At 47.7% G+C, this 26,596-nt stretch overlaps 15 protein-coding genes across 15 annotated transcripts; 8 read left to right on the top strand and 7 right to left on the bottom strand.

The window, feature by feature from the left end:
• Nucleotides 1-95: 95 nt before the first annotated feature.
• Nucleotides 96-2,120, bottom strand: V2V93DRAFT_371734 (aminopeptidase I zinc metalloprotease-domain-containing protein). Its single transcript, XM_066910583.1, has 3 exons — nucleotides 1,414-2,120; nucleotides 1,042-1,346; nucleotides 96-978 (listed from the first exon to the last, which is right to left on the bottom strand). Exons 1-3 carry the CDS (start codon nucleotides 2,040-2,042, stop codon nucleotides 242-244), a joined length of 1,671 nt encoding a protein of 556 aa, XP_066764975.1. The 5' UTR covers nucleotides 2,043-2,120; the 3' UTR covers nucleotides 96-241.
• A 328-nt stretch (nucleotides 2,121-2,448) lies between these two features.
• On the bottom strand, nucleotides 2,449-5,845 carry V2V93DRAFT_371731 (uncharacterized protein). Its single transcript, XM_066910582.1, has 4 exons — nucleotides 5,481-5,845; nucleotides 4,877-5,418; nucleotides 4,492-4,809; nucleotides 2,449-4,430 (listed from the first exon to the last, which is right to left on the bottom strand). The coding sequence occupies exons 1-4, from the start codon at nucleotides 5,560-5,562 to the stop codon at nucleotides 2,721-2,723; spliced, it is 2,652 nt and encodes an 883-aa protein (XP_066764974.1). The 5' UTR covers nucleotides 5,563-5,845; the 3' UTR covers nucleotides 2,449-2,720.
• A 367-nt stretch (nucleotides 5,846-6,212) lies between these two features.
• On the top strand, nucleotides 6,213-7,184 carry V2V93DRAFT_371726 (uncharacterized protein). Its single transcript, XM_066910581.1, has 3 exons — nucleotides 6,213-6,421; nucleotides 6,486-6,699; nucleotides 6,759-7,184. The coding sequence occupies exons 1-3, from the start codon at nucleotides 6,417-6,419 to the stop codon at nucleotides 6,882-6,884; spliced, it is 345 nt and encodes a 114-aa protein (XP_066764973.1). The 5' UTR covers nucleotides 6,213-6,416; the 3' UTR covers nucleotides 6,885-7,184.
• Nucleotides 7,185-7,321: 137 nt separating this feature from the next.
• V2V93DRAFT_371723 (ras family-domain-containing protein) lies at nucleotides 7,322-8,697 on the top strand. Its single transcript, XM_066910580.1, has 3 exons — nucleotides 7,322-7,580; nucleotides 7,898-7,970; nucleotides 8,036-8,697. Exons 1-3 carry the CDS (start codon nucleotides 7,445-7,447, stop codon nucleotides 8,526-8,528), a joined length of 702 nt encoding a protein of 233 aa, XP_066764972.1. The 5' UTR covers nucleotides 7,322-7,444; the 3' UTR covers nucleotides 8,529-8,697.
• On the top strand, nucleotides 8,698-9,934 carry V2V93DRAFT_371721 (uncharacterized protein). Its single transcript, XM_066910579.1, has 2 exons — nucleotides 8,698-9,144; nucleotides 9,196-9,934. The coding sequence occupies exons 1-2, from the start codon at nucleotides 9,037-9,039 to the stop codon at nucleotides 9,499-9,501; spliced, it is 414 nt and encodes a 137-aa protein (XP_066764971.1). The 5' UTR covers nucleotides 8,698-9,036; the 3' UTR covers nucleotides 9,502-9,934.
• V2V93DRAFT_371719 (malate synthase) lies at nucleotides 9,813-11,697 on the bottom strand. The gene has a single exon (XM_066910578.1). The coding sequence runs from the start codon at nucleotides 11,585-11,587 to the stop codon at nucleotides 9,965-9,967; it is 1,623 nt and encodes a 540-aa protein (XP_066764970.1). The 5' UTR covers nucleotides 11,588-11,697; the 3' UTR covers nucleotides 9,813-9,964.
• A 573-nt stretch (nucleotides 11,698-12,270) lies between these two features.
• V2V93DRAFT_371717 (pyridine nucleotide-disulfide oxidoreductase-domain-containing protein) lies at nucleotides 12,271-14,423 on the bottom strand. Its single transcript, XM_066910577.1, has 2 exons — nucleotides 14,037-14,423; nucleotides 12,271-13,869 (listed from the first exon to the last, which is right to left on the bottom strand). Exons 1-2 carry the CDS (start codon nucleotides 14,278-14,280, stop codon nucleotides 12,482-12,484), a joined length of 1,632 nt encoding a protein of 543 aa, XP_066764969.1. The 5' UTR covers nucleotides 14,281-14,423; the 3' UTR covers nucleotides 12,271-12,481.
• Nucleotides 14,424-15,173: 750 nt separating this feature from the next.
• V2V93DRAFT_371714 (uncharacterized protein) lies at nucleotides 15,174-15,840 on the top strand. Its single transcript, XM_066910576.1, has one exon. It carries the CDS (start codon nucleotides 15,261-15,263, stop codon nucleotides 15,486-15,488), a length of 228 nt encoding a protein of 75 aa, XP_066764968.1. The 5' UTR covers nucleotides 15,174-15,260; the 3' UTR covers nucleotides 15,489-15,840.
• Nucleotides 15,717-16,883, bottom strand: V2V93DRAFT_325565 (uncharacterized protein; the record flags this gene model as incomplete). The annotated part of the gene is made up of 1 exon (XM_066907504.1): nucleotides 15,717-16,883. One exon carries the CDS (start codon nucleotides 16,881-16,883, stop codon nucleotides 15,717-15,719), a length of 1,167 nt encoding a protein of 388 aa, XP_066764967.1.
• Nucleotides 16,884-19,379: 2,496 nt separating this feature from the next.
• Nucleotides 19,380-20,207, bottom strand: V2V93DRAFT_371710 (uncharacterized protein). Its single transcript, XM_066910575.1, has 3 exons — nucleotides 20,065-20,207; nucleotides 19,821-20,008; nucleotides 19,380-19,747 (listed from the first exon to the last, which is right to left on the bottom strand). Exons 1-3 carry the CDS (start codon nucleotides 20,130-20,132, stop codon nucleotides 19,416-19,418), a joined length of 588 nt encoding a protein of 195 aa, XP_066764966.1. The 5' UTR covers nucleotides 20,133-20,207; the 3' UTR covers nucleotides 19,380-19,415.
• Nucleotides 20,208-20,304: 97 nt separating this feature from the next.
• Nucleotides 20,305-21,281, top strand: V2V93DRAFT_371708 (uncharacterized protein). Its single transcript, XM_066910574.1, has one exon. The coding sequence runs from the start codon at nucleotides 20,353-20,355 to the stop codon at nucleotides 21,235-21,237; it is 885 nt and encodes a 294-aa protein (XP_066764965.1). The 5' UTR covers nucleotides 20,305-20,352; the 3' UTR covers nucleotides 21,238-21,281.
• A 7-nt stretch (nucleotides 21,282-21,288) lies between these two features.
• V2V93DRAFT_281243 (Apc13p protein-domain-containing protein) lies at nucleotides 21,289-22,123 on the bottom strand. Its single transcript, XM_066907194.1, has one exon. The coding sequence runs from the start codon at nucleotides 21,940-21,942 to the stop codon at nucleotides 21,340-21,342; it is 603 nt and encodes a 200-aa protein (XP_066764964.1). The 5' UTR covers nucleotides 21,943-22,123; the 3' UTR covers nucleotides 21,289-21,339.
• Nucleotides 22,124-22,222: 99 nt separating this feature from the next.
• On the top strand, nucleotides 22,223-23,150 carry V2V93DRAFT_371703 (40S ribosomal protein uS14). Its single transcript, XM_066910573.1, has 4 exons — nucleotides 22,223-22,285; nucleotides 22,467-22,561; nucleotides 22,797-22,896; nucleotides 22,960-23,150. Exons 2-4 carry the CDS (start codon nucleotides 22,500-22,502, stop codon nucleotides 22,966-22,968), a joined length of 171 nt encoding a protein of 56 aa, XP_066764963.1. The 5' UTR covers nucleotides 22,223-22,285; nucleotides 22,467-22,499; the 3' UTR covers nucleotides 22,969-23,150.
• A 201-nt stretch (nucleotides 23,151-23,351) lies between these two features.
• Nucleotides 23,352-24,342, top strand: V2V93DRAFT_371700 (DnaJ domain-containing protein). The gene is made up of 2 exons (XM_066910572.1): nucleotides 23,352-23,575; nucleotides 23,697-24,342. Exons 1-2 carry the CDS (start codon nucleotides 23,513-23,515, stop codon nucleotides 24,186-24,188), a joined length of 555 nt encoding a protein of 184 aa, XP_066764962.1. The 5' UTR covers nucleotides 23,352-23,512; the 3' UTR covers nucleotides 24,189-24,342.
• A 131-nt stretch (nucleotides 24,343-24,473) lies between these two features.
• V2V93DRAFT_371696 (mitochondrial 37S ribosomal protein mS47) lies at nucleotides 24,474-26,426 on the top strand. Its single transcript, XM_066910571.1, has 5 exons — nucleotides 24,474-24,662; nucleotides 24,754-24,900; nucleotides 24,970-25,051; nucleotides 25,136-25,252; nucleotides 25,315-26,426. The coding sequence occupies exons 1-5, from the start codon at nucleotides 24,570-24,572 to the stop codon at nucleotides 26,352-26,354; spliced, it is 1,479 nt and encodes a 492-aa protein (XP_066764961.1). The 5' UTR covers nucleotides 24,474-24,569; the 3' UTR covers nucleotides 26,355-26,426.
• The last annotated feature ends 170 nt before the right edge of the window (nucleotides 26,427-26,596 follow it).

Below are 26,596 nucleotides of genomic sequence, written 5' to 3'. Positions count from 1 at the left end.
GACGTCGCGCTTGGGCACAAGACCCTTTTCTGACTCGACAGAATGATGCTACGCGTCCTCCCTTAAAGGTTGAACATAAATGCACAAGATACGAATTTGAAGATTGCAAAAATCTAATAAAAACTGGTTTTCTACCAAGTGCTAACAATTACAAACTAAACCCGTCCAAAATAAAACTATCCAGCTTTCCAATATGGCACACTGCACAGAACGCACAAACAGTAAATCTGTCGACAACTAATTACATCTTCTCACCAGAGCGAACCTGATAATCAACATCTTCCCACTCTTCATAAAACGCCTGAAACAACTTGGCTCCCAAAGCCACATCCCGACTACCGGTGCACGCGCGGATAGAGTGCATGGCCAGCTGCGGGATACCCATGTCGATACCGCGGCATCCCATCGAGGATGAGAGCATAGGGCCGACGGTGCCGCCTGAACGCGAATCATTTCGAATCTGGAAATATTGCAAAGTGTTGTTCGTTCTGCGTGCAACTTCCTCCATGAACGCGGTGCTCTCGGCGTCGGTTGTCATGTGGCCGTTGGGATCGCACGAGACGGTGACTCCGACGTTGAGCGCCGGAGTATGATACTGCAAGTACGCGTTCGAGAAATTGGGGTTGAAAGCGTGGATAACGTCAGCAGAGACGAGGAACGAGTTGGCGTAGGTCTGCGCCATTGTGGCACCATTGCCCAACGACTCAACAACACGCTGCAACGAGCTCTCCAGAAGACCTCCACGAGCTCCCTGACGCAGCAAACTACCAATTTCTTCGTCATCAAAGAGGGCAACGACGTTGATAGTCGAGCCACTAACAGCGTGTTCTTCGCAGGACTCGAGCATACCTGTGACGGCGGCGTAGGCGCAGATCTTGTCGTCGATACGAGGACAGAACAGAAACTCTTTGTCAATGCCGCCCACAGTTCCTCGCTGGGTGTCGAAGAGTTCGAGGTCAAAATTGAGCATACTCGAGACTAAACAATTAAAATAATTACGTTAGTGTCATATTCAAGTAGCTGAGCCAGCCATGCACTTACCAGGAACACCAAGTTCTTTAGCAACGAGTCTCAGCAAACGGATATTGTGTCTGCCAGCAAGCGGCGCACCAATCTCCTCTGGGCGCAATTCATTCTCAGCCGGATCCTCAGGCTCAAGACCTATAATGGGAGTCGTGTTTGTCTCAGGATTGAACGGCGGGTTGGCAGCCGCACCAAAGTGAGGTGCGAGAGTGGGGATTCGAGCAACCGGATAGGGAATGGTGAAGAGCTTGGTCTGAATTACGCCCGTGGGGTTCTTGACAACGACTCGGCCGGCAAGACCAAGGTCACGATCCCACCATGTACTTTACATGCAGGACTCTTGTCAGCTAAAACTATTCACTCTGAAACAAACGATGAAGTAAAACTTACGAAGACATGGCGCCAGCATAAGGAGCTGCACCCAGCTGAGTGTATCCCTCGACCGCCGGCTTCTTGGAGATGGGTTTGACCTTGGCGCAAAGGGCGTCAATGTGGCATGCAACCATTCCTGCGCCATTTCCACCCGTATAGTGCTGGCCGATGACAAAAGCCACAAGTGATGACCCGTTACGGGTGGTGAAGTACTTGCCGCCCTTTTGCACTTTGTCATCCCATGCGACTCGCTCAGACAGATAAGTAAATCCGGCATGGCAAAGCATATCAGCAAATCCCTCGCACGCATGATAAGTGGTCGGATTGTCGTACATAAAGTCGATGAATTTGGTCGTCAGCGGATCAACTACTTTGGCATCGACCTCACGGCGTACGCGCTCACTGCGTGGGTACGTGTAGTTCGACGGGGTCTCGGTGTATGTGGTGGCAGCGTTTGAGGTGGTATTCACAGAGTTATTAAAGAATGGAGTCGATGCGGGTCTCGACGTGGACTGTTCCTCCTGCTGCTGCTGCTGCTGCTGCTGCTGACGAGGCTCAAAGGTCCGCTCGGACATCGCGAGTCTGGAAATGTCGGGAACTGACATGGCAGGAACTCCCTGCTGGCCGTAAGCAGAAGGAATACGCATTTTCAAAAATCTAACAGAACCGCTCTATAAGAGAAGAAGAAACGAGCGCGGATTAGAAGGATTGGGAGGGACAGAGTAGGCTGGGTCTTGAGTGCAAGTTCCAGTTAACGATAAGCCGGAAAAGGCGCTCGGACCTTGTACATTAAATAGTTACATTTATGCTATAAATAAGCATACGTTTTGCCAATTACTTATCACCACTTTTACTGCTTACTTATTTGCACTTTCTATCAATCGAGTACTACGACGTTAACACAATATACATATTCCGCTAATCTCAATTTATGTAGCCAAATTCGCGTCCTACGGCTGCCGGGGCTCCACAAGGTCGGGTTCTGCCTTGTTCAGCTCTGTCCGCCGCTGTCAAAGCGGCTTGCTATGTTGCTTTCAGCATACGATAATCTAATCACTGAATCTCTTTAAATGAAATTAAGAAGCTATAACTTACAACTACTAATGCAAGACACCTCTCCGATCCGAGAAACAAGCACACAAACTAAAATAGTTGAAACCGCCATGCAAAAGTCAAACAAATTTTATCAATAAAACTGAAGCAATGCAAAAAAACTGTAGAAGCGAAAGATTTCGCGCAAAATATCGGTACACTCAGCAAATATTTACAAAGCTCCACATTAAAAAAAACTCTTTTCTGGAAATTGAAATGGATAAAAATCTAGTTTAGGTCGTATTATCATCAACTACAACTGGCGAGGCAGTTGAGCTTCCGGCTTTCTCGCCAATAGTTGACGGTACAGAATTATATACTGGCGGAGTAGTCGATGATACAGAATGTTTGCCTATGTGCTTGGCGGGTGAGGTACTATGATCTGTAGAGTTGCCTGGAGCAGCTACAGGTGTAGTAGCCGTACTAGCACTGCCCGTCGGTTTTCTCTTGTCCGGAACGTCGTCGAGATCAATCGCGTCGCTGGATATGACAGAGCTCTCACGATTTCTTCGCCAGAGATGATCCGGTCGCATGACTTTCTTGCTTTGATAATACAGTCCACACGGATTGCACACGCGCAAGGTTTCCATCGTGTTGTTCTTCGTCAACACCTTGATGCGACGCCAGGCATGCGGCATTATATCTCCACAGTTTTGGCAATATTGGATCGGTTTCCCAGTGGCGATCGATTGCATGAGAGTCTCGTGGATCCGCTCTTTAGTCTTATTACGGCCTGCGCGTTTATCTTTGGGTTTTAGAGTGCTGGTGGCAGCGCTATTGTCGGTCAGTGTGCCTGCGAAATTTGGAGTCAAGGCGGTGAATACGGGCGTGCTTGCCTCGCTTGGCATCTCGATCTCCGAAGACATAACTGGTAGCGAACGAGTCTTGCTAGCGGGTGGCAAAATCAGGCCAGATTTGCGAATGGCGTCCAGTAATCCTTGCTCTTCTTGCTTCACGCCTCCATCGGCGTTGACGGGATCAGGAGACGTGATTGGACTGTTTGCGTTCTCAAAAAGATCGTCAGATGTATTTGAGCCTCTTATCGACAACGATGAGGTTTCCGATATATCATTGCGTTGATCAGGTCTCTTGTCGCTATTAGTCGTCGCTGCTTCTGCAGCCTCGCGTAGACTCTCGGCGACCTCTTCAATTAGCTTGTTGACAGACGCATCATCCACGATCCTCTCGCCTGTATCATCAGCTGCAGTCAGACTGATGTCACTCTCGCTGTCGAAGCGATAAAATTCTCGTACAAAGTCGTTAGCCAAATCAAGCGAATTACCATCGCGACTGGTATTGAGTAGTCCATGGTCGTCGCCAAGGCTGAGCGTTGACGACATGAGTTCATCAAAGACGCTCGAAAGCGGGGATGTGCCGCCGCAAACCATACCATCGCCACCGCCCACCATCTGATGTCCGGCTTCGGATGTCCAGGATTTCGGTATACCTTTAGTAGCACCGGTTCCCATCGGTGAGAATCGATTACCCACGTCGCCAAAGATAGGTGGCGAGGATGCAAGTTGAGGAGACGAGTCGTAGTACGGTGACGAAGGACTTATTGACGACGGTGGCGAGAAATTGTTGACTACAGACGGAGTCGGTGCGGTGGCGGTGCGTACGAGCATCTGTCGCTGCGGGAGTGCGACGGAAGTCAGCGAGCGCGCAGGCGATGGTCGTTGTCGCGTATTTATATTTGTCTGCTGTGAATTGAGCGCGTCACCACTTGCACTTGGCGGTCGCTGAGAGTTAGTTTCGGCGCCAGATTCTTGGTTTTCATCGTAGACTGACAAGTCAGATGATAGCGATACACAGCGCTTTGAAGTCGCTGGTTTGCGGATGCGAGATCGTTTAGCTGATGCTGAATTAGCCACTGACGAGCAGACATTAGCGTTACTGTTCATAGCGTTTACTGATGACGCATTCATATCCTCAAGTGCCCGTCGCTAAAACTTCATTGTTAGACCTGCTTACTTATCACGATGCAGAAGCTAGAAGTCAGCATACCTTTTGCGTAGTCGATCCTTTTGGACGTCCTTTCTTTATAGCAGCTCTCTCAGCTTCACACGGCACGCCGAAAAATGCGTCATATTCATCCTTCCCTGCTCGAACAGAAGCACCTTCTCCATCTGATCCACCACCACACATAGCGCCATTGCTATTTTCCATAGTATACGCGGGTGCAGTCAGGAGCTCCATGACGCGTGGTTGCGATTGAATAAAGCTAGACCACTGAGCAGCGTCAAATGCACCGGGAACCATCTTTGACAAGCGGACATACAACTGCATTGAGCGAAGGAATCTCATCTGCGTCGCGCCGGGGACCTTTATATGTAAAGAGCATCAGTAAATACACCATAAAAAGACAGATAAAGAGTCAAATTTCACACACAGGAGATAGTCGCAGCTTGATTTCTAGCGTCTCACGCGCGCCACCGCCGCTGCCGAACATGTTCATGAGATTTGAGCATACGCGTCCACACACCATCTGCAACGACCCACCCGCAACCTCATGTGCCGCAGCCTCGGCGCCAGAAAAAGAGCGATCGGCAGCTGACACAGAACTATTCGCTGACGGCGACAAAGAAGAAGAGGATGCAAGTGCCCATGAAAGCAAGCCGTGTCCAACGAGAGGCTGATCGCGTTCAGAAAAATCGACCGTATAAACCGCGTAGTCGATCGACGGATCAGCCACAAGCTCAGGGCTCGAAGACGCGACAGCGGCAATACATGAGCGTAGATCTATTGCGCCAACAAACTCAACTTTACTTCGAGTTGAAGATGATGAGCGTGTCGGCGTTCGTGTCGGCGTGCGCGTCGGAGATGAGTTTGGTGAGGAAGGCGGGCAACGAAGGACTTGCACTTGATACGCGGTTGACGAGCGGGCAAGGCATGTAGTTCTCTGCGCGTTATCAAAGGTGTACAGAACTTTGACTGCAGCAGATATATGAGTTAGAATAGGATGAAAAACAATGGGAAGCAAAACATGAGCATACGGCGCATAGGACGCGTGACGGGATGAGAGTCGTTTGCGGCCGGGGACGCGGTTGACGACGGAGCCAGCGCGTACGAGGCCATGGGGAGAAACACAAGAAACACAAGAAACACAAATGCCGAGCAAATAAGACGTGTTCGAGAAGAGGAAGGGAGGTGACAATAGAGAGGTAGAGAATATGTATGTCCAGAAGTCCCAAAGAGTGGACGCAAACAAAGCCGAGGTCGAGGTCAAGGTCGAGGTCGTGGTTCAGGGTACAAAGTGTGTTCGACAGCGTCTTGAACCACAAAACGCCCGAGACACAAAAGCCAAGTCAAGAAATGAGTAAAGAAATGAGCGACTAAAATATGTTTGGGATAAGCTAAGGAAACGCAATCACATTCGCGCATACCTCGGCGTACCTCGATTCTTTACAATCTTCTTTGTTTACTTTGCTTACTTTGTATACTTTGTATACTTCTCTGGCCTGTACTTGATAGTCAACACTTTTTACTATAAACTCTTTATTATATTCGATGCAGAAATTGCTTAGTCTAGGTATATTTAAGTCTTCTCTTACAACTATTCACGCGTCGCAAATAAACTTAAACGCCGCGCGAAACGCGTTCACATACCCTAATTGAAGTACTAGGTTGTTTTAAATTGATTAGTACTGGAACATACTCTGAACATGCGTATATTTCAGCATTCTGAGTGAAAGGTCGTTCTTTTGACTTTGTAGAACACACGAACTGTTAACTATCCTATTACTTGCGTCAGCATCATTCTGCAAATCTCCTAAATTCGAAGAATATAGTTTTAGGGATAGATTTTGAAAATAATCAATTATCAGATTTGATACACCAGGGAGGAAAATTACCGTTAGATCAGCAGATCAATCTCAAATTTATAACAATCAACTTTTCTACACCTCCTCACATCGAAACACATCTACACAATGGCGTATGATTTTCTCTCTTCTAATTTCATAGTGATTATTATAGCAGCAAACTGACAGCCATCATAGTGAATTTGTTAATCGGCCACGCTCTGAACTCTCGGAATTTGAAATTGCCAAGCTTGAAGAATATGAATTTGCAAATGGTCCTCTTTCAGTTTTACAATCTGCTGTGAAGAATAAGTCACAAGTTCTTATTTCGTGCCGGAACAATAAAAAATTGCTGGCACGCGTGAAAGCATTTGATCGTCACTCGAATATGGTGCTTGAGAATGTTAAAGAAGTGTGCTTACTCTATTTCTATTTTTACATGCAACAAGGAAAAACTAATGACTTTTCTAGATGTGGACTGAAACTCCGAGGACATCGAAGGGAAAGAAAGGTCGGGCGGTTAACAAGGATAGATTTATTAGCAAGATGTTTCTGCGCGGCGACTCTGTGATTTTAGTACTGCGGAGTACTGTTTAAGCTCCGTCTTCAATGACTCCTTTTCTCGTATATTTGTGCTTTATCACATACTCGACAAGGTGCGAACGTTGATTATAATGTGCTGGACCGGTGATGTAAATGAAAGTGTCTGGATGTACGATACAGTTTGTTTAGTTTAACGTTTGGCATAAAAGAATATGTCTACACTGCATCTCTTAAAAGAGATGTTTAAAGTATACAAATAGATGGTAGCTTTGGCTAGACTTAAACCACTATCTTGCAACATAGTCAATTATAGCTAGGCATTTATTTATCAATCTATATCATATTGGAACAGTAATTACCACGAGTGGGTTTCCAAATTTTATCTACAATACCCTTGTAGTGTCAACGAAAACGAGCGAGAATCCAAATCCGGCAAGTTTGAGGCAAGAAAGGGCAAGCGTGCGTGCTTCCGCTTGTTTCCGCCACTGGCCCCGCTTCACTCTCAGCCCACAATATCATTGCTCTTTCTCAATTTTGCATCATCCCCTTTTTCCGTGTTCTTTCGTATTACACCTTTTTTTTTTTATTTTGCTTGAAGTTTTCTATATACAGAGATGAGTTCGGTCGAAGCTGCGGCGTCGGCGCCGAAGCCGACTGCTTCTGTTAAACTTGTGCTGCTAGGCGAGGCTGCAGTCGGAAAGTCCAGCTTGGTTTTGCGATTTGTGAGCAACGATTTCCAGGAGAATAAAGGTTGGTAATACCTACTTTTTTAATATTTATATGTCTTGTGCCTGAGTGTTGCGGAGGAAAAGTGGAGTTCTGCGTTGGTTATTATATTTGAATAAGGGATCCGTCAAGGCTGATCTGGTATCATCGCACTGTCATGCTTACATTTGTCGACTCAATCGCCTCTTTGATCAATGTAATATGACTTCTCCGCCGAACGAATCTGTGAAATCGGCGGCGACTACGGATCAAGACATGACTATCGACCGTAATATCCCGCATCACACTTCCGCCCGCCAGTCGCACACATATCAGAGATCACTTGGCTGACATCTTTTTAGAACCTACCATCGGTGCCGCTTTTCTTACTCAGAAGTGTTCTCTACCCAACAGGACAATTAAATTCGAGATATGGTAAGAACTTATATCCTTCACGCATAATGACGTCAGATTCAATTTGCCAGTGTTAACAGCATCAGGGATACCGCCGGTCAAGAACGATTTGCGTCTTTGGCACCCATGTACTATCGTAACGCGCAGACAGCCCTTGTAGTGTACGATCTAACGAAGCCAACTTCTCTTATCAAGGCGCGTCATTGGGTGAATGAGTTGCATGCGCAGGCGAGTCCGAAGATTGTGATTGCCCTGGTTGGTAATAAGCTTGATTTATGTACCGAGGGCGAGGGCGAGGGCGAGACGAGCACCGCCGATGACGATGAAGATAGGCGTAAAGTCTCAACTGAAGAAGGCCGCAAGTTTGCCGAGGAAGAAGGATTGCTGTTTTTCGAAACGTCAGCCAAAACTGGCGCAAATGTGCGGGACGTGTTTCTTGCTATTGCGTCCAAGATTCCCGAGGAAATCATTAACAAGCGATCAGGCACTGGTACAAAGGGCCGAGCCGGAGCTGGAGAACGGGGGGTTGATTTGGAGCCGAGGACGAGTGAGAGTAATGCACAGGGATGCGCTTGCTAAATGGGAGCCGGGTCTCTGCTGGTTTAGGTTGTTTTGAATAGTTTTGGGATTGGGGTTTTATTGGTTTACTGTTTTGTATTTATTTATGTGATTATTATTCGTTTGTTTGGGCTCGTTATCAAGATCAGGTAGAAATAGTAATTGATTATAATAATACTCCGATTCAGATCATAGTAGCCAACTTGATGATTTTCGCTCAAGAAGAAGCTTTTTATAAAGAAACATTTATAGGAAAAATGTGCATTACTTTTAAGATGCTAAATATATTATATGGTTTATAAACGTCGGTGAAATGCAAAAGGAAATAAGATGGCATATATTCTTGATTGCTAACTAAACCAATGCTCCCAATTCGCTGTTTTTTTTAACTTCTGCCCGCGTCTCGTTCTCTCTTTCTTTTCCGAGCATTTCACATTTCCAACTCTGACTGCTCCTTCAACACACGTATCAAACAATAACCAGGATATCACACGACAAAAGGAAAAAAAGAAAAAGAAGAGAATAAAAGATGTCAACGCTAATGTATTTGAAGATGCTGTTTGTCGGCACTGGCATTACTGGGATCGGAGTTGGACTGTATAAGAATACAGTTCCGACTGAAGAACAGATAGTAAAGGTACTGTATAATGTTTTTCTTTATAAAAGAGCAATCTAACAATCGAAACAGGAATTCTCTCCCGCGATCCAACAAAAATACAAACAAGAAAAAGCCTACACAGACAGCCAAGCAACCAACGAAAAACTCCGCGCCTTAATTGAATCCAATGCAAACTCTTCTCGACCTGTATGGATGCTTACCGAAAAAATCGAACCCAGATGTGTATCTCATGAGCGCGATCGTGTTGTGTGGAGTCAGCGAAGTCTGGAGAAAGCGAGAGGAGCAGCTAGGGAAAAAATGTTTTTGGAGAAGGAAAGATTGCAGAAACTTGAGGATGAAGAGCAGGCGAAGAAGAGAGGTTGGTTCTTTTCTTGATTTTTGCTTTTATGTGTCTTTGAGAAAAAAGTTGCATGTAAGGAAAAAAAAGAGAGAAGAAGCAACTGCTCATAATCTTTTGGGGGCCTTTTATGGAGTTTGGTTGGATTGGTAGTTATTTATGAATGTATATAGTGAGCTGTTAATTGCATTATCGAGTTAGTTGTTCTAGTCACAAATGAATCAATGCTTTCTCCATCTGAAAAAAATGGCGCGCAATTGAATTTATCTGTTTAATATCTTGTTGATCAATTAAATCTACGTGAAGAATAGAATAATCTACGACATTGCTCTCACGAGACTACTTAAAACAGTGATTCAAACAGTTTGCTCATTCAAATAAGATGTACCACATAAAGAATGAATGATATTAAAAAAAATAAATAAATAAAATGTAGGTCATTATTTCATAACCACAGTCCCGTTTCTCCCCTCACTTGACTTCCTAATAAATTCAGAGAGATTACAGCTTTGCACTAGCAGAGGTCGTACTAACAATCTCGTCATACAACAATGTAGTCAAGAAATCGGCGTAATCCTCACCAGTGATCTGCGTCGCAAAGTACTTCTCAGCAGCACGAAATTTATTTCCTTTGACCCCGCTCTTCTCAAGCTTATCAGTTTCCTCACTAAGGATACGTAGAGCATATTCCTTTGTGACTTTGATATTTTCGGCAGTCGTAACCCCGTGCTTGACCCACTGCCAGAGCTGCGACCGCGAGACCTCAGCAGTAGCCGCGTCCTCCATGAGAAAATTGATAGGCACGCAGCCAACGCCGCGAAGCCAGGCCTCCATGTATCCGAGGCCAATGCCGAGGTTCTTGCGGATACCATCTTCAGTGACTGATCCGGGGACGTTTGAGTCAAGTAGCATGGCAGCAGTGACGTCGACGTCTTCGGTGCGCTTGAAGAGTTGATTCGGGGTAGGCATGTTCTTGTTGAAGACCTCGGAGGCGATAGGAGCAAGGGCCGGATGCGCAACCCAGGTACCATCGTGGCCGGCGGTGACCTCGCGCAGCTTGTCCTTGTAAACGCCCTCCATGGCGACCTTGTTTGCCTGCGGATCAGTCTTGATGGGGATCTGCGCCGCCATGCCGCCCATTGCGTGCACGCCGCGGCGATGGCAGGTCTTGATGAGGAGCTTGACGTAGGCTTGCATGAAACCCGAGGTCATGGTCACCTGCGAGCGATCGGGAAGCACAAAGGCCGGGTTATTGCGGAATTTTTTGATAAACGAAAAGATGTAATCCCAGCGGCCGCAGTTGAGACCAGACGAGTGCTCGCGCAGCTCGTAAATGATTTCGTCCATCTCGAAGGCGGCCATAATGGTTTCGATAAGAACGGTACCTCGGATAGTGCCGCGCGGAATCGCAATGATGTCCTGCGAGAGTTTGAAGATGTCGTTCCAGAGACGCGCCTCAAGATGCGACTCCATCTTGGGCAGGTAGAAGTAAGGGCCTGTGCCGCGCGCGACAAGCTCCTTTGCGTTGTGGAAAAAGTAGAGACCAAAGTCAAAGATCGAGCCTGAGATTGGTTCGCCATCGACGAGAAAGTGCTTCTCCTCGAGATGCCAGCCACGCGGACGCACAATAAGCGTCGGGAGTGTCTTGTCTGTGCGCAGCTTGTACTCTTTCCCACCGGGGATGGTGAAGTCGATCTGCTTACGGATGGCGTCGTAGAGATTGACCTGGCCGGAAATGACATTGTCCCAAGTGGGAGCGGTAGCATCTTCAAAATCGGCCATGTAGGTCCATACTTCGGAGTTGAGGGCGTTGACGACCATCTTGCGGTCGGTTGGCCCGGTGATTTCGACGCGGCGGTCGATAAGCCCAGGCGCCGGCGGCGCACCTTGCCAGATCAGGTCGTCGCGGATGTATTTTGTCTCTGGAAGGAAGGTTGGAAGATCACCGGCATCGAGAGCCGCCTGGCGGGCGACGCGGCGGGCGAGGAGGGCCTTGCGAGTAGAATTGAAGGTGCGGTGAAGGAGGACGAGGAAGGCAATTGCGTCGGGCGTCAGGATGGTTTTGTGCGATTCGTCCGTAGCGCCGAGGACGGATGCGGCGGAAGCGAGGGTGGCGGTGTCCATTGTGGTGAGCAGTAAGAAAGAAGAGGTGATGGAGAGGAGGAGGAGGAGGAAGCAGAGGAAGAAGGAGACGGAGAAGGAAAAGTTGTGGGGAGCCCTTCACTATCTGCTCGGGCTGCTGCGGGGTGCTCCTCGGCCGGCCACGGGCAAGCGGGCTGGAAACCCTAAGCCACGAGGAAGAGTATCTTGATACATCAGCTTTCTGAGTCGGGAGATTGTTATGATTGCTTGATGGCCGGTATTTATTCCGAATCTTCGTGATATTCATGAATAATATAGTGTCCTTTTGTTAATAGTCAAATATTCAAATCACAGTAGGAAGAGCGGATTCGGACGTACGGGCGCGACGGTAATAATCCGGACCAAACTCGGGATCTGCGTATTTTGCTGAATTTCTGTTTAAGTGCGAGTACTGTTTAAGTGCAAGTAATCTATTGAAACTACAATGCCTTGCTAACGACAGATCTCTTCAGTCTTTCTTCATTGCTCTTGTCCGAGGCATAGTCTTGACTTCACGTGTAGATCACGTGCAATGGTTGATTAAATTATTACATAATAATTGATGAAACTGTGGCCAGAATAATAAATAATAAACTGATACAATGATGTCATTCACAATCATGTGAAGAATTGGCAGAACTACTCTCAGATCTCACTGATCTACGCAATCGGTTTAAAAGGATCAGTTTTCAAGGATAATAAAAGACTGCGTGGGTTGTATTAAAAGGCAAAAGTCCAGCTCTGCACACAAAATACAACTCGAAAGCATAAAATAAGAAAATACATATAATCTGCTACTATTCAAGCTTCCATACGATGATGAATAGAACCAAAAGAAAAAAAAAATGCTAAGCAAAACAGTCTATAGTATAAACATTAAAAAATTGAGTAAATCCTCTACTCTCTCGACACATCGCGGCCAAACATCTTGACCTTCAACCAGTCCATAATCACGAGCATCTTGTTACGAGTGCTGAACACCATCGAGACATACGCCGACCTCCAAAACAAATAAGTCAATTGTCCAGACGAGGACATGTTGTTGCCTTCTCCCCAAGAAAGATCCGCAATAGCGCGGTCAGATCCAATGTAGGCAAGCGAGCCCTGGTGGGTGTACTGGAATGGCATCAGACGCTTGGTGCGGCGAAGGGCCTTAGCCTTAACCTCGATCTCAGACGACACAGTCTTCTTATCTTCAGGAGCAGTGGCGCCATTGGCAAGTTGCTCAAGGTACTCAACTTCTTCCTCAAGCGACTGAGTCTTGGCCATTGTGTTGAACAAACGCGCAAGGTATGCACCTTCCTGAGTGGCAACCTGCGCGGTGGGCGCGTATTTGGTGACCGAGCAGTCGCCAACAGCCCAGATACCTTCGGTTCCTTTGACAACAAGATACTCGTTAACCTCGAGACCGCGACGCGAGGTGGCCTGCTCGGGGATCTTCTTCATCAGGTTGCGAACAACGTCGCGAGGCATGTTTCCGGTAGCCCAGACAAGCAGTCCGTACGGCATCTCAACCATCTCCTTAGATCCATCGGGCTTGACGACTTCAGCGAATATAGACTTGTCAGTAACCTTCTTGACCATGGTCTTGGTGTGGATATCAATTTTCTCGTCCTTGAACGTCTTTTCGGTGTAGTTAATCAGCTCCTTTGAAAACATGGGGAGCACGTTGGGAAGAGCCTCGACAAGCGAAACATGAAAATCATTCTCAATCTCGGGGACCCACTTACGGAGGTCCTCCTCAAAGAAATCCTGCAGCTCGCCAGCGAACTCAACACCAGTGGGACCACCACCGACGACGACCATGTGCAAGAGACGCTTGCGCTCTTCCTCGGACTGGTCCTTAAAAGTTGCAGTCTCGATGCAGTCCATGATACGAGTGCGGATCTTTTGCGCGTCCTGGATTTCCTTCAAAAAGCAAGCGTTTTCCTCGACACCGGGAATACCAAAGGTAGTGTTTTGAGCGCCGACGCCGATAACGAGATAATCAAACGGCAGAGTGGTTTCGGCGATGTCGCCTTTAACTTCGGAGTTATCGCGCATGGTAATTGTGCGCTTGACGGGGTCAATGTCGGTGCACTCAGCTTCATAGAAGGCGACAGACGCCTTCTTGTGGCGAAGGATGTGGCGAAGGGGCTCCATGATGGAACGGTGCTCGATGGTACCGGTGGTGCATGACGGCAGCAGAGGCGTGAAGAGGAAGAAGTTGCGAGGCGACACAACGGCGACGTTGTAGTTTTCAGTGTCTAGCTTCTTGAGAAGAGAGACCGCACCCCAACCAGAGCCTGCAGTAAAAAATAGTATAAATTAGCATTTGTATCTCATGATAAGTTCGTGGGGGGGGGGGGGGGGGTGTCTTGATGCGGTAGCGCAGCCCACAGCACAGTTGTAGGGTACAGCACAGCACAGCACAGCACAGCACAGCATGAGTTGATGAGTTGGGAATACGTACCGAGCACGACCAGCGTCTTCTTAGACGGGTCAGGAGGCATCTGATCGACAGGGTGACGGCTCTCGTAGACATTGTAAGCTAGAAGTCCGACGCCGAGCAAAGCCGAGCCATAGGTTGCGCGCCAGAGGAAAGTGCCAGTACGCTTGAACCCGCTCTTTTTGGGAGCGGGGGCGGGGCTGGCGGTGGCGTAGGAGCGCGCTGCGCGGAGGACGAGAGGAAGCGATCTTGCCGAACGCGAGAACATGGCGGGAGGAGGGGCGGAGAGAGGCGAAGAGATGATAGAGGGGCGAAGTAGGAAGAAGGAAGAAGAGGAAGGTGCGGCGAGAAAGTGTAAGGGCCGAGGAGGAGCATATAAAAAGAGGTGGCGACGCGACGGGCGGGCGGCTCGGGCTGGCGGCGCGTGAATTCGAATCCGGACATAAAACCGATACAACAGAGGCGCGGTCGGAGAGGGGCCGCGCTGAATTTGTATTAAAGCAAAGTAAAAGATGAGTATAATAATTCAGAATTTAATTGTATACAGCACTACGATATAGCTACGATATAGCATTACAATAGCAGAGACAGCAGGGCAGTGTGCTGATATTCTGTATATTCAGCCTATTTCTATTTGCCGGACGACAACCGAAAAAACCCAAACCACCGAAATAGTGGAAAATAAAAAAAAAGAAAAATAAAAAAATTAAACAGCACAGACCAGCGCTGTTTATGCTCGTTTGAGCAGTCTTTTTGCTTGTTACTTTCTGTTTTCTTCTTTTTGTGCTTAGAGATTTTGTAGTCGGTACGATCTTGGAGTAGCTGGGCAATATGTACTTCGTAATGCCGGTTGTCTAGATAATTTTAGCCGTGCGGTGAGCTATGCTGGATGTATTATCTTAACCGCTATCTGGGTGTGGTACCAGAATGATTTGTTTACAAGGTCACATAGATTAGATGCTAAGTGTCGATTAGCCAGGTGTTCTACGGGAAAAGATCACACGTTAATTCGATATTTACTAATATGCTATCGTTGCATGTCATGGAGCCAAACAAGTTATACGACCTGTTTCCTGATTAAGCATTATCATGCAAGTGTAAATTTAGATAGCGGCTGCTATGTTGAAGATTTATACAAATTGCATATGAACACATAATTGTGGATGTGGTTATATTCGTCTCTTGTTTTTCGCTGTAAATTGAATCAATATATATAAATAAGTATATATATACTTGTCATTCTCAGTTATGCTTCTCACGTGCCTCTCGTTCTTACGCTTCGCCCCTACCGCCCTATCATCACTTCTGTTATTCCAATACTTCTCACACACATTTCATTCCTCTTATTTCATTCCGCTCATTCTCGATAGCTTCATACCTATATGTGTCCAATCAAATCTATTTCGCGTGCTGCAAATTTTCCTTATCAGGAGTACTGTAACTACCAATTTACCACCACCACCTCCCTATACCTAAACAATTTTTATCCTCCCATTCAAAAAATCAATTAGCTTTCAGTAATATACAGCTCAAAATTCAAATAAACTCAAATACAAATTCAATTACAAGATACGAATTCAAAATTCAAATTCAAAATACAAATACATTTACATACATCTATCTTACAATCATACGCTCATCTATTCTAACCACATCAATTAGTACTAATTCAATTCCACTATTCAATAAAACACTTACTCTTTCTCATTGTCCAAGATCTCTAAGTCGATTCACGGCCTTTGCATACTTTTGTCCTATACGAATCATTAGCTTCTTGTCAACCTCTTGTAAAAAAATCCTTTTCTTACCAGCTGCCTTCTTATACCACTTCACCGCCTCTGTCATATTTGCAGGCGTGCCAATTCCATTCTCGGCAAAGTATCCAACCGCATACTGGGCCTTTGCAAGACCTTTCTCACTTGCTCGTCGCGCCCACAAATAGCTTTCTGTTTCACTCTTTGGCAGCACGCCTTCGGCACCAGTCAAGTACCATCCAGACAATCCCAGCTCAGCCTCGCTATCACCCTTTTGCGCAGCGCGCGAGTACCAGCCCACACTGCGCCGAGCATCTGCCTCCGCACCGAGATGTCCGTATTCATGCGCCGCACCCATTCGGTATTGCGCAGCCAACTGTCCCTGTGCGGCCGCCTTGCTATACAACTCAAGCGCGAGCTTCTCGTCGCGTGCAAGGAACGCATTCGAACCATCAGCCGTCTCATGTAATCTCGCAAGCTCGTACAATGCCTCAGGGTGGTCAGCATCCGCGGCTCGCCGCAGCCAAATCAACGCATCGCTAGTACTCTGCGCCTGGCCCATTCCACCTTTCAGCAATACTCTGCCAATCTTGTACATTGCACCTGAGTCGCCTTGTTGCGCGGCAAGTTTGTAAAAAGCTAATGCTTTGTTTTCATCTTTCTTCACGCCGCTGCCATTCTCTTGACATTGTCCCGCGCGGTAACTCGCCTGCGCATGACCAAGCTTACTCGCCTTACGGTAAAACTCGTATTCTTTCTCGCGATTCGTCTCTACTTGCATCCGCGGATTCGCACCGCCATAACAAGTTCCGAGAAAAAACATCGCTTCCGGGTACGGCTTACTCTGCGTAGCCAGTTTCTTGATACTCTTCTGCGCGGTAGATGTCCACTTATCAACATTCTTGCGCGTCTGCTTCGCGTCCAATTTCCCACTCTGCGACGCAAGCGTGCTGTTACCTGCTGCCTCTAACAATAACTTGGCGTATGCATACGCAGACCCTGGATCGTTCTTACCACCGCTTGAAGCCTTTCTTTTCGCCTCTTCAAGCGAGGCAGCCGTCACCGGTGGTGCATCTTTCTTGGGCTCGGGAGGCAGTATTGCTTGCGCGTTCGCCATCGCCGATTCGGGACTATATTGCCGTACTGGCGCAACTGGCTTTGTCTGATATGGCTGCTTTTGCTGCAGCTGTTGTTGCTGGGGCTGCTGCTTTTGCTGCGGCTGTCGCTGTTGCTGTTGTCGCTGTTGCTGTTGTTGTTGCGGCTGCTGTTGAATCCCTGGTCGCGGCGACATCCGTCCATGCTGATCACTCTCAAACGTCGCCGCGCGTGGCGGCACCGGCAACTCATTCTCCGAATCGTACCGCCTCATTCCGCCTCTCGCTTGTTGCTGCTGCTGTTGCTGTTGCTGCGGCTGCACGCCTCGATATCCAGCTGGCGCACCAGTAGGTATCTGCACTCCCCTCATTACCGGCCGTTGCGGCTGCGACTGTTGAGCAAATCCCTGCAGCTGCGGTGACGGCTGTAATGGCGCAGCGGCAATACCTAGACCTGGACGATATACTGCCGGTCCAGGTGATGCCGCACGTGGTGGGCCTGCAAATCCTTGCGGTGGCATAGGACGACGCACCGGTTGCTGCTGCTCATAGTGATAATCATCCTGCTGCAGCTGAGGTAGATATTGTTGGCCAGGGCTTGGAAATGACGCTTGCTTATTTAATAGTGGCGGAGCATTTGTGAATGATGATTGCGATTGCAATGGGGGCGGCGTGTTCGTGTACGACTGCTGCGAGTGAATCAATGGAGCCACAGGTCTGCGCTGCTGTGGTGGCTGAGAAGAATGAGAAGAAGAAGAAGTGTACGCCGCGTCTTCCTGCTGCTGTCCCAAATTCGATGGCGGAAGCGGCATCCTTGGCGCACGCGCTTGTCCTCCATACAAGGTCGTACCGGCAGGTGACGCTGTACGAGGCTCAGAGGATTCGGATGCGCTACCACTTGACTCGGAGGCAGCGGGCTCTGCGTACTCATGGTCACTGACTTCTTGTAGTTGTTGCTGCTGTTGTCTTTCGTATACCGTGGATTCGGTTGGAAGGGCAGGAGAGGCAGGTATAGAATTTTCATAGACAGGATCTCTTGCAGAATCCGCTTCAGCGTCGGGCTGAGGCTGTTGAGGCGAATCCATGTAGAAACCAAGAACATCGCCAGCGTCGACATTCGACCCGTTCGATTTCTGCTGCTGAATGGGTTGTGAACCGATCGTTTCAAGATCCTCTGTCTCGCCAGGAGACTCTGGGTCAACATCAACCGACGGAGGCGCTTTAGGTAAAGCAGGAGGTGAGGAAGATGCGGTTGAGACGACTGGGTCAACCCGAGCATCTTCGAATGTCTTTCGCGATGCAGCAGAGGCTGGTGACGGCAAGTCATCAGCATACTCATACTGTGGCTGCGGCTGTTGTTGCTGCAGCAATTGCTGTTGAAATTGCTGTGCAGGAGGCATAGGTCTTCGTCTGACTGGTTGCTGCTGATGCGCAGCAATAATTGGACCCGATACACTACGCGGCATACCGACGCCCCGACCGCGACCGTGCGGCGGTGCAGTCTGTACAGGCATAGAAGCGTACCCCGGTCTCTGCTCAAGCTGCGGTGAGTGAGGCGACTGTGGCGACTGTCCGGGATGGTAAAAATAATCATCCTCGCCGCCATCGTAGTATCCACCCTGCGGCGGCATCCGCATGGGCATTCCCCCTTGCGCGTAGCCTGCAAAGGCCGAGGACATTGTCGCACTGCGGCCTCCGACGTTCAAACGCTGCATGCCCGCGTTGACGGCATCATAGTCCTCAGCTCTATAACCTGCTCGAGAACCAGCGTACGGCTGCTGATGCCCATGACTGACCTGGTGCATGGGAGGTGGTCGGTAGCCGCCTCGTCGAGATGGAATTTGTTGCTGAAGCTGCTGTTTCATGTGCGCGAGTCCGCCGCCACCGCCAGCCGGAAACCGCGAGTCATATGCACCAAGGTCATCCGAAATCATAGAAGAGTAATCGTCAATCGGCACATCATCGCCGCCTTTTCCGCCGCGTCCAACTTCGCCGTCGTCATCATCGTAGTCGAAATCGGGGTCGCGACGCGGCTGTGCTCGGAATGGACGTAGGTGACCAAACCGCGATGGAGGAGGTGCGCTTCCAAAATCTTCTACACTCGCGTGCGATGCCGGAATAGGCCGGCGGTGCTGATGTGGTTGTGGTGGTGCAAAGTACTGCTGTTGTTGCTGGTGCTGCGGCCGCGCGGCATAGCCCTGCGGCGGGTACCCGCCTCTCCCACGTGGGGCCTGAGGGTACCTACGAGGAGGACCCGGAACATGCTGTTGCTGAGGGTAGTAATGGCCGTCGTCGAACTGAGCTGGACGAGGGTAGGCCATTGTGTTGTGTGGAGGAGAGAAAGAAGACGTGGCAGTGAAGAAAGCTGGGAGCGGGCGAGGAGCAGGGTTTTTTTTTCGGCTCGGTGAGTATTCGCATTGTATTGGGGTTAGTTGTACAGATGTTCACGTTACTGATGATGGTGGGTTCAAAACCAGTATTAAAGCTGTTTACTTGTGAAGTATTGCTCGCTATGTTTTGTTACTCTATATATTGTCAATTATATTACTACTACGCTACTTACTAGCCATCCAGGCGGCTCTAAAGACAGTCGCAAATGCAGTAACAACTCCAGCACACGCTAACGCCCACGCGTCCTCATTCGGTGTGCCAGCCCCAAGCACAGCAAGCAACGGCAACACAGGCGCAGTCACTAGCGAGGCCGGTATCGCTGCTCGACGCACTGTTGCTTCGACTTGCGCCCATGTACGCGCACCGCCGAGAATAGCCATGCTTGCGACGTGTGCCGCATTGAGAACTGGTAAGAGCAAGAGCGTCGAGAGGAAAAACCGCATACGACGCAGGCTAGAGTTCGGCGGCGAGATGCGGCCGGCGAGTCTGAGAGTATCTGTAGATAAATCTCCGTTTAGTTTTCTTGATCTCGTGATTGTGTAAACTGAGCTCAATAAGAGTATACGCACAGTGTAGAAGAGGGCCGGCAACAAGCAAGCCGTAGCCGACGAGTTTGAAGATCCGTCGCCGCTCAAAGGGAATTCTCCTGAACGACCGCTCCGGCACCTTGCGGCCGAGATAGGCGACGCATTCGGCGGTGTAGCATGCAACGAGTTCCCCTGATGCTGACATTACTGCTAATGCTAGCGACTTGACTCTATTGATGTACAATATGATTAGTGGGTTGGAGCTGATCTGCGGATGAGTACGTACAGCAGCGGATGTCTCTTGAGCGTCTGTGAAAACAGATCGCGTCTGCTTCTGGCAAAGAACAGTGCCATTGACCTATATGTCAGCGACTGTGTATATATTCAAGTATATACACGAGTGTTTATATTCATGAGCACGGAATATACTATACTCCGCTGCTGTAGAAAACCGAGGCTAGGCAATGCGGGGAAGCCAAGTGTTTTGATTTTTGTGCAGGGGCTATTTCTATGTTTTCCTCGTCCTCTTTCAAATTAAAGACATCTTCAATCTGATTTTTTCAACACAGCAAACATGAGCAAAAAGTTTTACATCTTTGGCCATAACATCCAATACACACTCTCCCCCACAATCCACAATGCAGGCTTTGCTGCCTTCAATTTACCGCACACATACCTCGTCAACGACGTACCGACCCTCGACAAAACCGACACTGCATCTCTCCTCGCGTCTGCGTCTTTCGGCGGCGCCTCCGTCACTGTCCCGCACAAACTTGCCATTATACCATTTTTAGATTCGGTCTCAGCTGCAGCGACTACCATTGGCGCCGTCAATACCGTTCTCGTCGACGAGGACGAAACAGGAACCCGCACGCTCAGAGGTGAAAATACTGATTACGTTGGCATCCGCGACTCTGTCCTCGAGTCCTTATCTGATCCTTCGTCTCACATTGCTAGTGCTCTTGTGATTGGCGCAGGTGGCTCAGCGCGTGCGGCCATATACGCGCTTTATTCTCTTGGCGTGGACGTGGTGTATATTTACAATCGCACTAATTCTAAGGCGCAGGAAATCAGCGATGTATTTGCCTCGCTAGTCAAAGTTATCGTCGTCGACTCTCTCGATCCACAGTCCTGGCCTCAGCAAGAATATCTCCCTGTGCGAGTGATAGTAGGAAACGTGCCAGGCGATGCTATGACTGAAGACGCCTTTCCTTCGTCGCTGTTCAGCATCGACGGCTGCGACGAAGGTGTGCTGGTTGAAATGGCATACAAGCCTGATGTTACGCCGTTAATGAAAGTCGCGGAGAAGGTTGGTGGCTGGAAGGTTGTTAGAGGGACTGATGTCTTGCTTGGACAGGGATATGAGCAGTTTAGACTTTGGACGAGAATTGATGCGCCCAAGAAGATTATGAGCGAGGCTTTGAAAAAGGAAGTTGAGCGGAGGAGTACTGCTTTGTAATATGTAGTTGACTTATAAATATATATAAATCAATTGATTATAAACCCGTGAAACGCCAAACTTTGGAGGGAAAAAAGGAAAAACAATATCAAGACAGTTAATTCACCTAGGAGCTCTGGCAGAACTCCTCGCATGCCGCGCATATTCAGCATCACCTTCCATCGCAGTATCTCTGCGTGGCCTCCTAGAAACCATTGTTGGTGCGCGCCTTGCAGCTCCCAGATCTTCTCTTCGTTCATGGTAATATTCTGCCACCGAACTTATCCTGGCAAGCGTCGTACTTTGCAATACTCTGCTCGGCACAATCTCATCCTGACCTTCCTCGGGTCCTTGCTCTAGTAGATCTAGTAAATCAAGATCCTTCCATGCCGATGCGTTTAAGAACGACATCGGCAAGGTTCCCGGGCTTGCGGCGGCAATAGCAGCTGCCGCACTAGCAGCGCTCGCGGCACTAATCGATCCACCATGCAAAGCACTTGTATATGCAGCCGGTCGATACCGTTTCAATTGCGCAAGCAAGATACCAAATGCAGCATGCTGATCGGGAACTACGTCGTCTTCATCTTCGGGATTGATAGGTTCGAATTCGGGGGCTATTGCAATGTCTTCGTCGGGGAGGTGGTCACTTGTCCAGGATTCGAAGAAGAGCGCTGTGCGCGGGTTGGTCATGTGGATATGCGACCTACTTGAGTCGCGTCCGCTCATATCTGTGAGTTGATTGAGAGTACTACTTCGGATTAGTTCATGAAGGCTATCGACAATGTATTATCGCTCGATTCTCCCGATCTCGAACTCGACGCGCTCCTACCAGCCGCGCGTAAACATACCCGTACTTGCGTGCCCATAATACATAATTATAACCCTACATAGTAACCCTACAATTACATAACTTGACAGTTTCTAAAATGTGACTGCGTTTTTGAGTTTGGGTTTGATTCGAGATTTGGAAGCCTATGCCCAAAGACATCTCTCAGCACTGCGACAGTACAACCCATCCATACAGAAAGTCTCGTTTGATTATCCTGCGACTTTTTGTTTCTTCATATCGGTATGTGATTATTTGTTATTTTCGAGTTTTCTTGAGAGAATTTGGAAATCGAGAGTGTGTGACTTGGAGTTGAGGTTGTAAAGAATCACTATGTCGAAGGACCAACTACACTTTACACAATTACCTTTCGAGGCTCTCTCAACATATATTTATAAGTGCAGAGGATTCTAACTAGTGATAGATTTCTTGATTTAATCGACGACTATTACTCAATATGGCTCACGAAGACGTTTGGTATTCGCACCCCAGAAAGTACGGCAAGGGATCGCGTCAGTGGTATGTGTCAACTCTTCATTTTTTTGCGGTCGACGCAGTGCAGGGAGTGTTTCTTGAGGATGAATGGTGTTATAAACGAGTAGAGACAGAAAGTAGCTTTGGGGATGTATACACGATAGCAAGATTGGCTACGCCTGGATGAATTGGATAAAAGTGCAACACAAACTAGGGCATTACTTACTGCACTGCATCAGCGACTGGATTTGAGATCAAATGCTAACTACAATCATTGCAGCCGTGTTTGCGCGCACTCTGCCGGTTTGATCCGCAAGTACGGACTCAACATCTGCAGACAGTGCTTCCGGGAGTACTCCAAGGACATTGGTTTCGTCAAGGTAAGTTTAAGTTCGTCGATAAAAATGCAAGATATGGATATATACTAACTACGATGTGAATAGAACCGATAAATGTATTCACGTCATTGTATTGAACCAAAAAAACGAATATGTGGCTGGTGGTCGTTCAAAAATTTCTATTTGATTTGGGTTACTCGCTTTCATATATGAGCACTCGTCTTGTATTTTTGTAATTATTAGACAAAAGAACTGGAGTTCAAACATCAAAAAATTTACTAGAAGCTTACTATTTCGAGTGTGCTAATTGTAAAATTGATGCAGTATTGGAAGACTGCTGTCCTAAGAGGTGTAAATTTCTTGCACTACTATCTTCACTCCATCATTTGGAAATAAGACCGATAAATCCATGATATATATAATTAAAATGAAAATAGGGAAACTGTCGAGTGGTTGGTCATTATAAGTCTGTAGAGCTGAGTGTAGTAGATAGTTGGGAGGAATGTTACGATTTTGAAAGTTCACTCAACATCCGCCACTTGGCAACAGATCTCAATCGTATTTCGATACAAGACGTTCATTTGTGATATATAAAAAAGAAGAAGAAGCGATATCAATATTAATTCAGTTTGATATTTATTTAAGAGGGTTCTGAACAATGGCCTCTTCGGTAGCTGAGCGCGATGAGATTTCAAAGAAATACGATTTCTACCATTTACTAGTACGCGGTCCCCATTTCTCTGATCTCTGATCTCTGATCGCTATCCTTTTCCTGTTTTCGTTCATGAATATCAGTCAAGGATATGTCAATCTGAGAAGAATTTTCTAACATTTATTTACAGGGACTAGATGATACCGCCGACGAATCCGAGATCAGACGTGCGTATCGCAAGTCAGCGTTAAAGTACCATCCGGACAAGAATAAATCTGCAAATGCTGTCGAGGTGTTCCACGCATTATCAATAGCAAATGAGGTTTTACTTTCCGATAGCTTAAGACAAGAATATGATAATAAGCGGAACGCAAAGAAGAGGGAGAAGGAGAGGCAGGCTGCTTTTGATAGTCGGCGGAGGAAAGGTAAGGAGGACCTTGAGAGGCGAGAAGAGGAAGCTAGTGCGAGGATGAGGAATGGCGGTGTTTCATCTACTGGTGCTGCTACGAGTTCTAGTACAACTAATGCTCCGTCTAACGGAGGCGGTGGACGAGGAATGAAGAGACCTGCTGGATGGAACGGGCAGAAAGAAGCGGAACTGCAGGCGAAGATTGCGCGGTTGCAGGAGCAGAGCCGGGTATTGCGTGAGCGACGAGATGCAAAACTGAGGATGACTGTTTAGTTGGGCTGTTACATTAGAGTAGCTATTCAGAGCTGTGGGTTAAGATATTTGGATGAAGATGGCAGCGTTGTATGTCGCGTTGGATGGCGTTATTGGTAACTTTCTTATATGTATTTTTTTAATGAAACAAGTTGTATGACAAAATAAATGTCTAACAAATATTTCTAATGCTCCATATATCATTTTCCAGCAACTTTGCTCTGTGTATTGGAATCATATACAAAGAACATTCAGAGTCGTCATCAAAGAGGAAACCCGAGCCCCGCCCGAACATTTCCAGCGTCGATTTCACCTCGGCTTCGTTTCTTTTCTTATCGCTAATTTAAATAGCATCCATTTCCAACTTCCTTTCCTTCCTCTCTTCCCTTTTCTTTCCTATTCATGCTCATTTCCTCCTCCAGACCGCTTCTTCGGTCTACTCTGCGTCACTCAATGCCTCTCCGCGCAAAGATCACAAGCCAGGCTTTTCTTAGGGTACCTTTTTTCCTTGCTATTACTCTCCACTTGCTGCACGCGCTATGATTTATCACCAAACCCCTCTAACTCTCGTATTTATTACCTATAGATGTCGTCTACAGCTGCTTCAGACGTCGCCGAGGACGACGTTCTCTTCGAGTCCAATATGCTCACCCGTATAGTCAAGCTCAATCGTCCGAAAAAACTAAATGCGCTCAATAAGTCTATGGTCGACAAAATCATGCCGCGACTGAAGGTATGATTTTTTTCTTCTTCTTTCATTCATGCAGGTTTGCATCGGTTCGAGCTAACAGAGCTACTGTAGGCGTGGCGAGATACAGATGCATCGGTAGTCATCATCAAGGGACTTGGTGGCCGTGCGCTATGCGCCGGCGGCGATGTTGCATGTATGTATTTCAATTTTCTTACATATTGCAGTGGATTGTACTGCATGCATGAATGGATATTGATGTGCGTGTTTTTTTATTTAGCGTTGCTGGATATTCCGGTTGAGGAATCGGCGGGTTTTTTCGCGGGAGAGTATGGCCTCGACTACTTACTGGCTACCTACCCCAAAGCCGTTGTCGCAATAATGGACGGAATAACAAGTATGTTCATTATAAAGAATAAAGTTCTTTTGAAGGAGCAAAAGCTAATGGCAAAAATCTAGTGGGAGGTGGTGCCGGACTGTCGATGCACGCTCCGTTCCGGATTGCGACGGAAAAGACGGTATTCGCGATGCCAGAGACATTAATTGGCTTCTACCCTGACGTCGGAGCCGGCTTCTTCCTTTCACGACTTGATGGAGAATTAGGAACGTACTTAGCAATGACTGGCGAGCGTCTGAACGGATTCGATGCGTATATTGCCGGCGCGGCCACGCACCTGGTCAAGACTGACAGCTTGCCGGATCTCGAGGCGCGGATCGTCGAATTGAGTAGCCGTTCACTGGATCAGCTCGATACAAAATTAGATCCCAAGGGTGCAAAGAAGCTTAACGCGGTGCTTAATGGTGCGATTGATGATTTCCAAGAGACCGTGCCGGAGAACTACAAGTACAGTTTTGGCGGTGAAGTAGGCGAGATAATCGACCGATGCTTTTCGAAAAAGTCACTCGATGAAATTCTGGCTGCTCTGCGTGCCGAGCCAAGTGAGTTTGCAAAGAAGACGGTTGAGACTTTGGAGATGCGGTGTCCGTTGAGTATGAAGGTTGCGCTGCAGCTCGTGCGGACGAGTCGGAATTTGAGCATTGCGCAGATGTTTAAGCGCGATATTCATCTTGCGTACTATTTCATGCGAGAGCCAGAGTTCAAGAAGGGCGTCACGCACCGCGTTATTGAGAAGCGCAACGACCGTGCGGATTGGGCTGAGCCTCCGACGGATAAACATGTCAAAGAGGTGTTTTTCAGCGAGGATCTCGTGGCTGAGATGCAGCCGTTATATCAAGCGATTGATGATTTTGGTGCCGACGATTACAAAGAGTACCCGTACCACAATGGACTTCCTAGCGAGAGCGACGTGCGCGCCTATGTGCTTGGCGAGAGTGCCGGGTCCGGCCCATATTTGTCTACTACGACTGAGGTTGTCGATCACTTTGAGGAGCAGTTTGGTGGCAAGACGGGTGTTCGGGTTAAAGTAGAGGATCTGCTCGCGCGCAAGACGAAGATTGTGAAGGGACAGGAAGAGGAGAAGCTGATCAACTGGGTGTAGATAGTATATAGCAAGATATGGTAGACGAAGAGTATATGTATTTAAGAAAATAATAAATTGTATTCCAATGAATGTGCGATTCTGACACACACTGTTAGTGTATGAATAATTAGTGGTATGTTTGAAGATGCTCTGGATGACAATAACAACAATAATATGATTATGGTTAAGCGGGAGAGATATGTCCGTATCAGGAACAGTAAATATGATGCAAAATGACAGATAAGTAGTCATTCTTTTTT

Source organism: Kockiozyma suomiensis (genome assembly GCF_038497685.1).
Source record: "Kockiozyma suomiensis strain NRRL Y-17356 unplaced genomic scaffold V2V93scaffold_9, whole genome shotgun sequence".
In the NCBI taxonomy this organism is placed as follows: domain Eukaryota; kingdom Fungi; phylum Ascomycota; class Lipomycetes; order Lipomycetales; family Lipomycetaceae; genus Kockiozyma; species Kockiozyma suomiensis.
This window is presented reverse-complemented; position numbering and strand designations above follow the sequence as displayed.

What these genes read in the sequence shown, in the direction of transcription:
- V2V93DRAFT_371734 (XM_066910583.1), bottom strand. Translation starts at nt 2,042, where the DNA reads ATGCGTATTCCTTCTGCTTACGGCCAGCAGGGAGTTCCTGCCATGTCA. An exon ending in TATGCTGGCGCCATGTCTTC is followed by an intron (nt 1,347 to 1,413) that starts GTAAGTTTTACT and finishes CTGCATGTAAAG; the next exon opens with TACATGGTGGGATCGTGACC. An exon ending in TAAAGAACTTGGTGTTCCTG is followed by an intron (nt 979 to 1,041) that starts GTAAGTGCATGG and finishes TTAATTGTTTAG; the next exon opens with TCTCGAGTATGCTCAATTTT.
- V2V93DRAFT_371731 (XM_066910582.1), bottom strand. Translation starts at nt 5,562, where the DNA reads ATGGCCTCGTACGCGCTGGCTCCGTCGTCAACCGCGTCCCCGGCCGCA. An exon ending in CGTCACGCGTCCTATGCGCC is followed by an intron (nt 5,419 to 5,480) that starts GTATGCTCATGT and finishes TATCTGCTGCAG; the next exon opens with TCAAAGTTCTGTACACCTTT. An exon ending in TCAAGCTGCGACTATCTCCT is followed by an intron (nt 4,810 to 4,876) that starts GTGTGTGAAATT and finishes TTACATATAAAG; the next exon opens with GTCCCCGGCGCGACGCAGAT.
- V2V93DRAFT_371726 (XM_066910581.1), top strand. An exon ending in TGCTTGAGAATGTTAAAGAA is followed by an intron (nt 6,700 to 6,758) that starts GTGTGCTTACTC and finishes TGACTTTTCTAG; the next exon opens with ATGTGGACTGAAACTCCGAG.
- V2V93DRAFT_371723 (XM_066910580.1), top strand. Translation starts at nt 7,445, where the DNA reads ATGAGTTCGGTCGAAGCTGCGGCGTCGGCGCCGAAGCCGACTGCTTCT. An exon ending in CGATTTCCAGGAGAATAAAG is followed by an intron (nt 7,581 to 7,897) that starts GTTGGTAATACC and finishes ACATCTTTTTAG; the next exon opens with AACCTACCATCGGTGCCGCT. An exon ending in ACAATTAAATTCGAGATATG is followed by an intron (nt 7,971 to 8,035) that starts GTAAGAACTTAT and finishes TAACAGCATCAG; the next exon opens with GGATACCGCCGGTCAAGAAC.
- V2V93DRAFT_371721 (XM_066910579.1), top strand. Translation starts at nt 9,037, where the DNA reads ATGTCAACGCTAATGTATTTGAAGATGCTGTTTGTCGGCACTGGCATT. An exon ending in CTGAAGAACAGATAGTAAAG is followed by an intron (nt 9,145 to 9,195) that starts GTACTGTATAAT and finishes CAATCGAAACAG; the next exon opens with GAATTCTCTCCCGCGATCCA.
- V2V93DRAFT_371719 (XM_066910578.1), bottom strand. Translation starts at nt 11,587, where the DNA reads ATGGACACCGCCACCCTCGCTTCCGCCGCATCCGTCCTCGGCGCTACG.
- V2V93DRAFT_371717 (XM_066910577.1), bottom strand. Translation starts at nt 14,280, where the DNA reads ATGTTCTCGCGTTCGGCAAGATCGCTTCCTCTCGTCCTCCGCGCAGCG. An exon ending in GAAGACGCTGGTCGTGCTCG is followed by an intron (nt 13,870 to 14,036) that starts GTACGTATTCCC and finishes TTTTTACTGCAG; the next exon opens with GCTCTGGTTGGGGTGCGGTC.
- V2V93DRAFT_371714 (XM_066910576.1), top strand. Translation starts at nt 15,261, where the DNA reads ATGCTTCTCACGTGCCTCTCGTTCTTACGCTTCGCCCCTACCGCCCTA.
- V2V93DRAFT_371710 (XM_066910575.1), bottom strand. Translation starts at nt 20,132, where the DNA reads ATGGCACTGTTCTTTGCCAGAAGCAGACGCGATCTGTTTTCACAGACG. An exon ending in CTCAAGAGACATCCGCTGCT is followed by an intron (nt 20,009 to 20,064) that starts GTACGTACTCAT and finishes GTACATCAATAG; the next exon opens with AGTCAAGTCGCTAGCATTAG. An exon ending in TGCCGGCCCTCTTCTACACT is followed by an intron (nt 19,748 to 19,820) that starts GTGCGTATACTC and finishes ATTTATCTACAG; the next exon opens with ATACTCTCAGACTCGCCGGC.
- V2V93DRAFT_371708 (XM_066910574.1), top strand. Translation starts at nt 20,353, where the DNA reads ATGAGCAAAAAGTTTTACATCTTTGGCCATAACATCCAATACACACTC.
- V2V93DRAFT_281243 (XM_066907194.1), bottom strand. Translation starts at nt 21,942, where the DNA reads ATGAGCGGACGCGACTCAAGTAGGTCGCATATCCACATGACCAACCCG.
- V2V93DRAFT_371703 (XM_066910573.1), top strand. Translation starts at nt 22,500, where the DNA reads ATGGCTCACGAAGACGTTTGGTATTCGCACCCCAGAAAGTACGGCAAG. An exon ending in GGCAAGGGATCGCGTCAGTG is followed by an intron (nt 22,562 to 22,796) that starts GTATGTGTCAAC and finishes CAATCATTGCAG; the next exon opens with CCGTGTTTGCGCGCACTCTG.
- V2V93DRAFT_371700 (XM_066910572.1), top strand. Translation starts at nt 23,513, where the DNA reads ATGGCCTCTTCGGTAGCTGAGCGCGATGAGATTTCAAAGAAATACGAT. An exon ending in ACGATTTCTACCATTTACTA is followed by an intron (nt 23,576 to 23,696) that starts GTACGCGGTCCC and finishes ATTTATTTACAG; the next exon opens with GGACTAGATGATACCGCCGA.
- V2V93DRAFT_371696 (XM_066910571.1), top strand. Translation starts at nt 24,570, where the DNA reads ATGCTCATTTCCTCCTCCAGACCGCTTCTTCGGTCTACTCTGCGTCAC. An exon ending in CAAGCCAGGCTTTTCTTAGG is followed by an intron (nt 24,663 to 24,753) that starts GTACCTTTTTTC and finishes TATTACCTATAG; the next exon opens with ATGTCGTCTACAGCTGCTTC. An exon ending in AAATCATGCCGCGACTGAAG is followed by an intron (nt 24,901 to 24,969) that starts GTATGATTTTTT and finishes GAGCTACTGTAG; the next exon opens with GCGTGGCGAGATACAGATGC.